Source organism: Anopheles merus, chromosome 2R, assembly GCF_017562075.2.
Source record: "Anopheles merus strain MAF chromosome 2R, AmerM5.1, whole genome shotgun sequence".
Lineage (NCBI taxonomy): Eukaryota > Metazoa > Arthropoda > Insecta > Diptera > Culicidae > Anopheles > Anopheles merus.
In genome coordinates, this window is record NC_054082.1 from 21,025,905 (window position 1) to 21,036,450 (window position 10,546).

The following is a 10,546-nucleotide window of genomic DNA, read 5'->3' on the forward strand; positions in this document are numbered from 1 at the left end:
TGAAGATGTCGATCTTCTTCCGGATGATCTGGTGCTTATTCAGGAACTTATCCGATGTTTGCTGCGTGGTGAGCGTATCCTTAGATACCATGTCCATATGCGTCTTGGTCAGCCACGACTGGACATCATAGTAGCCGATCAAGCTCTGACGTATTATTAAACAGGATGTGGACACTGGCTCCAGAATCCAGTATGAATTCCAGCTTCTCCCATGAGTGGTTCTTATGTCCTGTTCCATCCGCCATGAACGCAAACTGTTTCGTTCCACTGGCAACATTGACGTTCATCCTCATCCAGCAGTAATTTTTCATATGCCCTCATGTTCCACAGTTATGACACTTTTCGCTCAACTTTTCGCTTCCGTTTCTTTTTCGATTGTCTCCAACGAATGCCGTAGGCTCCTCTTCAAAATTTTCTATTCTTTCCGAGCGATTACATTCGTCGCCTAGCAACCGGGTCTTCATTAACTGATAAATGAATTGAGATTCGGGAATTGGGTTTTCCAATGCAGTCAACGGAGGATCGTAGGACTCCGGAAGGGTTAAGCTTAAGGCGAAGCAGACATCGCTTTCTTCTAGCTACGATCCAGCTGCTAGGAGCTGCCGAACCAGATCCTCAAATTGGTGAAGGTGAGCGCGTCACGGTATCCCTTCCTTCAACTAAAGACGAGCGACCTGATTTCGTATAACCATCTGGCTGCTCCAGGACTTCTTGGAGAATGTATTTTTGAGAACGTTACACATTTTCTTCACCGTGATCTTCTCTTGCATACAGCCCAAGTACTCATCCGAGATGAAACTCATCAGCAATGACCTGGCCATGGCGTCAATTTCCTCGAACTTGGCCACTTCACTAGCCTCTGCTGGAACATCCTTTACCGTTGTGTCCCACACTTTCGAGACTTTCAAATATACTTCGACCCGAATCTTCTAGGTGTCGTAGTCGGTTCGCGAAATCTGCAGGATTTCGTGAACCGCCACTTCTTTCTGCATGTCTGGGCCCGCAACCAAAAGAGGTCCGTTCTTGCTGGTGGTTTTATTACAACTTAACTATTGGTTCATGCTAGTACAGCCTACTGAGATCTGCCTTTGCATTTCTTCAACTACGTGATTGCTAGATCTACAATACAAGACAATACAAAGTCCAATACTCACAAACGCTTCTGGGACATAAACCTAGCCCAAATCTGCAAAAAAATCTGTTTAGCAGCAAGAAAGATACCTGCCTTGCGACCTTTACGATGATCTCACGATGAACATGCCATAAACATGGTCATTACCACTTTCTTGCACCCCAAACAAAAAAGACACAAATAAGGATTGAAATTTAATTATCTCTATTGTTCGTTTACAATCTATACCACATACAGGCTATACAGTATTTATAAAAAAAACAGTCTTTATACAAAAAAGAAAACGTCACACACACGTTTTGCAAGCGGCATTTGCCGTTTCTTCCGAGATTGGTCCGAGACCCCGCACTCTGCTGGCACACTGGCTCGAGTGAGTCCCGCTCCGCGCTTTAAGGAACTTTTTGATTGATGCCGCCTCCACCGGGTAAACTGCTGCCACCACCGCCCAATGCCCCCATCGGATTGCCCAGCATGCCACCGCCACCCACCACGCCGCCCCCACCGCCCACTCCGTTGTGCTGTGTGATTCCTGCACCGTTCTGCTGCTGCTGCTGCTGCTGCTGCCCTACCGACGACGGTACATTCACGCTGCCACTGTTGGGGCCGTTGTTGCTACTACCATTGTTGGCGTTACTAATGCCACCGACGCCACCAACACCACCGGTGCCACCGCCGGCACCGTTGTTACTACTGTTCGAGCTTCCATTATTGCTACCATTGTTACTGCTACTGTTGGGCATGATGGCGGGATCGTTCGATAGTAGCGTCCCTTGGACACCGCCACCGACCGGCTGGCCGCCCACCGCCAGCCCCGTCAGGCTGGTGGTGCCGAGCGCGGTCAGCCGCGTGCGCCGCCGGGTGTAGTGCTGCCACAGCAGGATCGCCTGGTCGTCGATAAACTTGCAGCACTGTGCGCTGACGATCTCGCGCCGAAAATGCTCGTACTGCAGCAGATCGAGAAAGTACAGACACATGGGAAACTTGAGGTATTTCGCGTACTCCGGCTCCTTCCAGTACAGCAGATACTTCAGGTAGTTTACGAAGGCAGCATCTTTGAAGTATCCTCGCTGGGCTAAAACTAGAAATAGGGCAAACAAGGGGAAATGGTTAGCAAAAAAAAAAAACGCTTCAATAGTAGCTACTCCAGCATACTTACAGTGCAGATAGTTGGGATTTGCTAAGCATTGCACAAACTCCAGCTCCACCTGAAACCGAAGCTTTTGCGCGTCCTCCGATTCAACAGGTACTGCAAGGTGGGGAAGAGGCAAATGTAATGGTTTTATTAAATTATTTGCATTGCTTTTGATACAACTCAAAATCGGCACCCTTTTGTACACACGGGCAAAGAGGTAGGGGTAAGTTAAGCAGTAACACAACAGAATACAGATACAGACGAAAGATTGCATGCCGGCAGAAGGAGTTATTGATAGGACAAAGGGATATTATGTGCAGTAGTAATGAAGTAACATTACAGATTTTAAATCACTAATGTTGCTATTAAAATGTAAAGTGAAATGCAGTTCACAGTACAGGGAGGACATTCAGTACAGGGAGGTTAACATAAAAAGGGAAGTTGAAGGTAGAATAACATAAAGTACTTACATTTACCCTTCCCGACCATTTTATTAGCCATGGCTTTTTTGTTTTTTGTTTTGCTTAATGTATGTGTGCGTTTGTTTACGTATGTCTAGGCGTGTGTGTGTGTGTGGTATGTATGTGCAGTTTTCCTGAACTTGATCGGAAAGAGTTTCCAGTGCTAGAGCGGTGTGGGTCGGCCGTGAGTGACCGTTATTACCGAATAGAAGGGGAGCAGAGTGTGTGGTGCTTGATTGGCCAAAAAATCTATTTATCTGAACTGTAAGAGTGCTCTAGCCCAAAGGGCCGAACGGTGTGTGTTGTAGCGGGAATGAAGCTAGGAAAGTTGAAACACGCGGAAATTATACACAGCAAAGGGGATGCGCAGACGAGGCGTGTCTGTGCAAAATTAGGCACAAATAAATTTCGCAAAAAGGATAACTCGTAACGAGGCTTGCTATTCAAGATTCTATTCACTACTATTTCGCTATTCGCTTGCTTTCCGCTTCTTCGCGTCGATTACGACAGCTAGAGCAGGATATTTTGTGTGTGTCGGTGTGGTTTTGTACGGGTTTAACGATCATACAAACAGGAGGAAGAGAAAAGAGAGAAAAAGAAAGAAAAAAAATAAAACAGGAATTCATTATTTACAACATAACAACAGAACGGTGCTGGAAAGAAGAGGTAACGTAATGCGGTGTGCGGTTTATGTACACTATTACAACAGGAAATGGGGCAAACTCTACGCCTCTACACGGATATGCTGCAGCGCTGTAGGATTGTAGGTTGACTGGTAGCAAAATCACGGTCGGATGGAAAGTTTTCCCCGGGAAAGATATAAGGAGCTGAAGTTTAAATTATTCGTGCAATTACTGAATTGAACTTTTGCTACTTCTAAACGTAGGATATATTGCTGCGATCACGATCACGGCCTGCGCAAAAAGCCTGTCGATCGTCAGCACCGGAGCAGATCGAGAAAGATCACGAGGACAACACTATTGCTCTAATAATCTAACACAAAGGCTAACATCGATGGAACAGGACGGATGATCCTGGCTACCGGCAGATGAAACCCCCTTCACCGTTAACCGTCTGCACTAGTCCAAGCAGTTCCCAATTGCAAGCCCGGTGCGGTGTGCTACCCGCCGACAGGATTTAACAATTCACGGACACGGGCAGGAAGAAAACGCAAATCAGCTAATTGCAAACGAAACTCAAACCCCTCGCACAGGTTACACATAAACACAGAAACATACAGAGTTGGTGCATACACGGGAAACCATCTATAAACAAGGGGAGATAAATAAGAAAAGAGATGATTTATGATCCGCACACGGGCAAAAACCGTACTCACTACCGTAGGGGTTCATGATAGCCCTTGCTGCCTTGTAAGCACTGCCGCCGTATGATGGGTGGAACGATCCGGTCTCCTCTCCAGGCTGGTGGGCGATTCAACGCCGGGGGCACCAGGATTTGTACGCTAATACGCAGACGAACGGTCGTTTTCCATCGATATTGAAGCACGCACGCACTTTTTCCTTGCCGCTTTCTGTCGTCGGTTCTGTTTCGTTTCGGGGACTGCGATTTGACGCGTCAAAATCGCTTGTCTTCTTTTTTTTGGCACCTCTGTTTGACAGTTCCGGGGCGAGCGGTGATGTTTCGTTCAGTTTCGTCCAGGCACGCAGCTTTGACAGTTGTTTCGTCGAGAATAAAATGCGATATTTTATTGTTTTATTGCATTATTTAGGGTTAAATTTCACTCTTTCATATACTTAAAATTAAAATATCTTCTCTAGGTCCTTCAGTGTTGATTTTATCGTTTTGAAACAACAAAAAACAATTATAAAAGCTGTCGAAAGATGCTGCCCCTACTGTCACCGTGTGTACTAGCCGGCGACCCCTGCAAATAGATCATTGACTGGAGGAGAGAAGAAAAGAAAAAAAGCTAGACAACCAAGTTTAGAAGCAAATTTTTTCCGTAGGCACAGATTCGAAAGTGGGAAGGAGCTTCTTGCTCTATGATTTTGTTTTAGTTCAAAGTGATTCCGCTCGCGCTGTGTAGAGCCGACCGTGGCGATGATTCATAATCGATGCACGGTGTAGTTTGCTGTGCTGTGTGTGTGGATTGTTTTCGGTTTGTTTAGTGCAGTGCCCGGGGCTGCCTGAATTAGTAAACAAAGGATTTGCCCGTGTTGGCCAATGCCAGCGAGCCCAGATAAGCAGCATCACACCTGAAACCAATAGCCAACTGGAGCACCGTCCCCCCTCTTCCTGTTCCCTACCTCCCCGCTCTTCATCCGTATAAGGGCATCGAGGCACGGCCGAAGGACAACAGGCAACGGAACGGCAAAGCAGCAGCAGCAGCAGCACCGTCGCAGCCACACGATGCCTCCGTACCGCTACCCAACCCACAACTTTACGTACGTCAGCTCCTGCGTGAAGTATATGATATTTCTGCTCAACTTCATCTTCTGGCTGTTTGGCGGACTGCTGATCGGGATCGGGTTTTACGCGTTCGTCGACAAATGGCAGGCGACCGGGCTGATCAAGCTCGAAACGTTCTACGACATCGTGCTGAACCTGTCGCTGGTAATGATCATCGCCGGGGCGATCGTGTTCGTGGTCAGCCTGGCCGGCTGTCTCGGGGCGCTGCGCGAAAACACCTGCCTGCTCAAGTTCTACTCGCTCTGCCTGCTGATCTTCTTCCTGTGCGAGATGGCCATCGCCATCACCGCGTTCGTGTTCCCGCACAAGGTGAACGCGGTGCTGGAGGAATCGTTCACCGACAAAATCATCACCACCTACCGGGACGATCCGGACCTGCAGAATCTCATCGACTTTGCGCAGCAGGAGTTCCACTGCTGCGGGCTTAGCAACGAGGGCTACCTGGACTGGGGTAAGAACGAGTACTTCAACTGCTCTTCGCCGAGCGTGGAAAAGTGCGGCGTACCGTACAGCTGCTGCATCAACGCGACCGACATCAGCTCCGGCCTGGTGAACATCATGTGCGGCTACCACATCCAGCAGCAGTCGGTGGCCGCGGCCAGCAAGAAGATCTGGACCAATGGGTGCATCGAGATCGTGCGCGTGTGGGCCGAACGGAACCTGTACGTGATTGCGGGCATTGCGCTCGGGGCCGCCATCAGCCAGCTGTTCGTCATCTATCTCGCCAAAACGCTCGAAGGACAGATCGATCTGCAGAAGAGTAGCTGGTCATAGTGAATTTACGTCGGGTGGAGTGCTGGTGTTGGCGGTGGTTGCGGTCGGCCAGTGTAAAGAAAAACTGCAAGCGCGAACGCAAACACACAATCGAAGCAAGACATGACTGAGGAGGAAGAAGAAGCCAACAAAATTCAAAAAACCAGCACAATGGAAGTGTTTTGTCGTCGTACAAGCGCAAGGCAGCAGCAGCAGCAGCAGCATCATCATCATCATCATCATCATCATCACATAATTTCCCTTCATCTCGTTCTTCGCAGTCATATTCAGCATAATCATCACAACACGCACCACATAGTGGTGGGTGAGTGAGGTTGTAATAGTAAATGCGCCCTCCACCCACCACCCACCTCGCCCCCCCCCCCCCCCCCCTGTCCGGTTCAGCTCCATTCATCTATCCATCCAAGTATCCATCGCTCTGCATTGCTAAAGATGTGTCCGCTTTCCACCCCCTCCACCCTTCGGTGCGCGCCACCGTCAACGAGCTGTGAGATGATCATTTGCAGTTAAAAAGTTTGCGCAAACGCTTCGCCGCTTCGGGGGTTAAGCAATTATCTTGAGACATAAGCAAACGCGCGAGCGGCGCACGAGCGCGCACACACAGACTTTGGTTAGTTGGGCGGTGTGCACCGACGACGATTCAAAATTTTGCAACAAATAATGCACTGTTCGGTGAGATTGTTTAATCGCATGTAAGTTATTCTGACCACCATCTTTCGGTGGAACTGGATTCAGCAAACTATTTGTTTCCCCCCTCTATTGCATTTAGTATTATTGCTCTTGCTGAATCCGCTGTTTTCATACTCACTATTTGCTCCATTCCCTTTCCCCGTGTGAAACCCGTTTTGTCTCCGTATTATTTCAGCTCCAAATTTTACAAAGCGCTAGTTTTTAAAGTTTATTCCCCCCGCACTAGAGCCAGAGTGAACGGTGAACTTTTGAGGGACATTCGCGTCGATTTTCGCTGCACAAGAACGACTGATATGCACAAGAGCAGACTGGATAATGATTTACAAAGCAAAGACAAAAGACAAGCCGTTTCGAACGTACGCTAAGTGTTTAGGCGCTATCGTTTAGTGTTCAGCTAAAGCTAAATGCAAGACCGCACTCGTTCACAAACCCCCGTAATGGCAACGGCACCCCACATACCGCTCCGGGAGGTGATGGTGGTGGTGGTGCGGTAAGACTCAACACACAAACAAACAAGAGAAGGATTCGTGTATCTCAAATTATACAATCTCCAAACGTGTCGCGTGGCTGAGTAGCAGAATATCAAATGTATCTTTTTAATGCGCGGCAACGCAAAACGTTTCGTGATGTTTCTTCCTGATTCGTGTTAGCGATATACTAGATAACGTGTAACAGCAACAATATTCCAACAAAGCGTGCAAGTAGTAGTGAGAAGAAGAAGCAGATGAAGCCGTACCGCTTGCTCGCTCCATGTTTTCATGATTCCATGTTTTAAAAGTAAGGGACAGCAGGAGAGCATATTTGAAATCGAATAACGGAGGCAAGGTTTAAAAATCAGAACGTAAGGACTGTGCTTGATCTAAAAAGGATTAAAGAAAAAATAATAACACAAAAAATACTTATAAGCCAATTCTATGTCATATATTTGTAAAGCTCAATAGAATTGTATGAAATAGGTATTTGAAAATGAATAAAGCAAAGGTGTAAACCGTGTCATACAGCATTCAAAAGTGACGTTTATTTATTTGTTTGTTTGTTTTTTTTTTTTGTTATAATCGTCAATCGTTTCTCTGAAGGTTTGCAGGTTCTTAAACGTCCTGAAGGTCGTTATTCATAAATTTAGAAGACAGAAAAAAAGATCGTTCACTCTATGTACACACGCAACTTTGTCGTTGTTCCTTACACCTCTTTCAAACTGATCGTCACGCACACACCCGATCGGGTGGGGGTAGTTTCCGGGATACTTATAGTAAAAATTGCTTGCTTGTTCATCCTTTTGTACCAAATACACAGCGAAGCAACCCTCGACCACTATCTCCGTCTGCGACTGTTTCGGTGGTGGTCCTGGTCGTTGCTGTTCCGTCTGCTGCTATTATCGTACCGATTGCGGCTACTATGCGACTCGCTGCGATCGTTACTGTGGCCGTACCGGTCGTCCCGCGAGTACGGCTTCTTACTGTGCCGGTCGTGCTGGTGAGATCGTTCTCTGCGCTGCCCTTTTGTTCGCATCGAGTTCTGCTGGTCGGCTTCGTCGGCAAACGGTGGAAAGTCGGCCCCAAGCAACTGCTGCCCCAGGTGGGCCAAAATGTCTGGCGTAAAGATGTTTTGCGAATTGTTCATCGCTGCGCACAGTGCGGGGAACGCTTCCATCCGAATGTCCGGCGATATGAATGGGTTCACATCCACCGGCCGCTGCTGGGCTCGGATCGGTGAATCATCCGAATATCGCTGGAGATTGTTGTTGCTGGATGTGCTGTTGTTGGTGCTACCTCCGCCCACTGGATAGTTGAAATTAACCTGTGGCGAAGCTGCCGGATTAGGACCGTTGCGATTTTTCCGATGCAACGTAAGCGTACGCTGGAAAAGGGCCGTACCCTCGAATATGTCCATCGCATACTCCACGCTGCACACGTGTGCGAACGTAATGAAGGCATAGTTTCGCTGGCGTCGATCGGCGTCGCGAGGAATCTTTACGTTTTCAACCGGTCCAGCCTACAATTTGGGGAAGGGATTTTAGTTTAATTGTTGTTCGCATGTAGCGAAAACAAAAATGCTCCCATACCTGTAGAAACAGTTCGTACAGCATCTCTTCCGTAACTCGTTCGCTTATATTTCCACACCAAAGCGTTCTGTCGTCTTCGCTCATGATGGTGGTGATGGCACGCGCTTGTTCAAACTGAGCCTCTGCACCGCCGAACACGACCACTCAATGCCAACTGGATGTACAGTCTTGTGAAATGCGCCACGAACTAACGAATAATGCCGTATTGTTAAGATTCGCAAGTGGAATTGTTTAAAATAAAAGCAAAATGTTTCGGTTGTTTGTACTTTAGTTGCTTGCAAAATTAAAACTCAAACGCCGTGCGCCGTCGACAGAATTGTTTTGACAGCACTGTTTGGCCTGCTGTCATTGACGGTTCGTCTAATTTCGTTCGATAGGTTGACATTGATCTATGTTTCGTTCAGTATACAGTATGTGCCCGAGATACGCGGTTAATGTGTTATCGTCGATAGCGGAATAACTGAGTCAAATTAAAAATTCTAAAATTAAAATGTGTCGATAATAGATACAATTTTCTCCAAGATTTCCCTAAATAGTTTACCCGTAAATTTCATTACGTAGAATTGCGTAACTCAAGGGTAGATTGTACGGTAAACGCTGTTGGCAATTATTTGCTTTCGTTGAAAACATCAAAGCATTTTAAATTTTCCTAGAAGTGTGCACATTTTGTCAACTCATCTTGCCTGTGGTTCTTACTAGTTTCGGAGATTTCTACAAAATAATTTCACCGCGAAAGTTGCGTATGCTTTAATTCTTTATCTTTCAAACCACACTAGTCAAACAAACGATCTATATTACATAGTGGTTTGATCACCGTCCGACATCAGTGGCAAGATAAAGTATTCCACAAAAATGTGCGAACTATCACTATTCTCGATCATCACTTGCAGCCCTAGCAAGCCCTCGCTGTTGGTCCGCAGTGCCACCTTCGAAGCCAACGCGAGCGTTCGCATGGCAAGTCGGAAATGATGGAACTTGTACCGATTGCGACTCGCATCGGTACAGTTGAACGTAATCAGCATGTCGCTCGTGTTGGTTATTTCAACGCTCGTTTCCGAATGCAGCTCGCCGAACGAGTGAAAAATCAGGTGCGGTGCGTCGGGTGAAATAATCACTTCAATTTCGTCACAGTTGCGATCCATCTCGCTCAGCAGCTGGAAAAACTCCATGCCCTTCACGTTGAGCTTGCTCACTATCTGCTGCTCGTCCTCAAAGTCCAGCTCCATACAGTCGAACGGGTCCATCGTGCGCACCGAACACTCCGTAATGAGGTCGTCCTCGCCGTGCTGCTCCAGGATCACGATCAACGGGGCACCGGTACCCTTTTGGATAAGCTTCAGGCTCGAATCGTAATCACCGCTAGTGAACATGCTTAAACAATCCGTAAACACCTTCAGGTTGAGCCCGAACGAAACGAAGGGCAGCGTGGCGTCCGGATTGTTGGGAGCGTCCGCCACGGAAGAGGGACGCGCAATGGCCAGCTTAAACTCGGAAAAGCAAGCCCGCGTAATGTAGGCCGATGCTTGGATGCTTTTCGCATCCTCAACGATCACCTTCATGCCGTCGTTGCTCAGCTGCACAATTGCGTTCTAAAGGTAAGAGAGAGTGGGTAAGGAAAGGCTACTTTAATATATTTTCAAATCATTTAAACTACAGCGCAATCCTTACATCGACGAAATTCGCCGCCTTCATTACGTTGTACAGCATGCCAAAATTGTTCAGCACGGCTTGAAACTGTATCTGGCTAAACTGGGACTGCGTCACCATTTTGGGGTTTAAAATAATCCCTTTGCTAAACAGACGCTTCGTCCTTTGCATCAAACTTTACAGCCAGGCAGAGGGGATGTAGGGAGAAAGCCTGTTTAAAA

The 10,546-nt window shown here is 47.3% G+C and overlaps 4 protein-coding genes across 10 annotated transcripts; 1 reads left to right on the forward strand and 3 right to left on the reverse strand.

Annotated features, from left to right (window-relative positions):
* Positions 1–1,319: 1,319 nt before the first annotated feature.
* Positions 1,320–4,338, reverse strand: LOC121590140 (mediator of RNA polymerase II transcription subunit 31). Of its 7 annotated transcripts, none has more exons than XM_041909559.1 (5): positions 4,065–4,337; positions 3,979–3,990; positions 2,735–3,235; positions 2,289–2,378; positions 1,320–2,210 (listed from the first exon to the last, which is right to left on the reverse strand). In XM_041909559.1, the coding sequence occupies exons 3-5, from the start codon at positions 2,763–2,765 to the stop codon at positions 1,522–1,524; spliced, it is 810 nt and encodes a 269-aa protein (XP_041765493.1). In that variant the 5' UTR covers positions 2,766–3,235; positions 3,979–3,990; positions 4,065–4,337; the 3' UTR covers positions 1,320–1,521. The 7 variants fall into 7 exon arrangements, with proteins under 7 accessions (XP_041765493.1, XP_041765492.1, XP_041765491.1 ...); XM_041909558.1 differs by having other exon boundaries at positions 3,964–3,990; XM_041909557.1 differs by lacking the exon at positions 3,979–3,990.
* Positions 4,339–4,622: 284 nt separating this feature from the next.
* Positions 4,623–7,626, forward strand: LOC121590139 (tetraspanin-33-like). Its single transcript, XM_041909554.1, has one exon. It carries the CDS (start codon positions 5,093–5,095, stop codon positions 5,924–5,926), a length of 834 nt encoding a protein of 277 aa, XP_041765488.1. The 5' UTR covers positions 4,623–5,092; the 3' UTR covers positions 5,927–7,626.
* On the reverse strand, positions 7,613–8,992 carry LOC121590141 (RNA-binding protein 7). The gene is made up of 2 exons (XM_041909563.1): positions 8,679–8,992; positions 7,613–8,608 (listed from the first exon to the last, which is right to left on the reverse strand). Exons 1-2 carry the CDS (start codon positions 8,760–8,762, stop codon positions 7,928–7,930), a joined length of 765 nt encoding a protein of 254 aa, XP_041765497.1. The 5' UTR covers positions 8,763–8,992; the 3' UTR covers positions 7,613–7,927.
* A 223-nt stretch (positions 8,993–9,215) lies between these two features.
* Positions 9,216–10,496, reverse strand: LOC121590137. Its single transcript, XM_041909549.1, has 2 exons — positions 10,347–10,496; positions 9,216–10,267 (listed from the first exon to the last, which is right to left on the reverse strand). The coding sequence occupies exons 1-2, from the start codon at positions 10,494–10,496 to the stop codon at positions 9,473–9,475; spliced, it is 945 nt and encodes a 314-aa protein (XP_041765483.1). The 3' UTR covers positions 9,216–9,472.
* Positions 10,497–10,546: the final 50 nt, after the last annotated feature.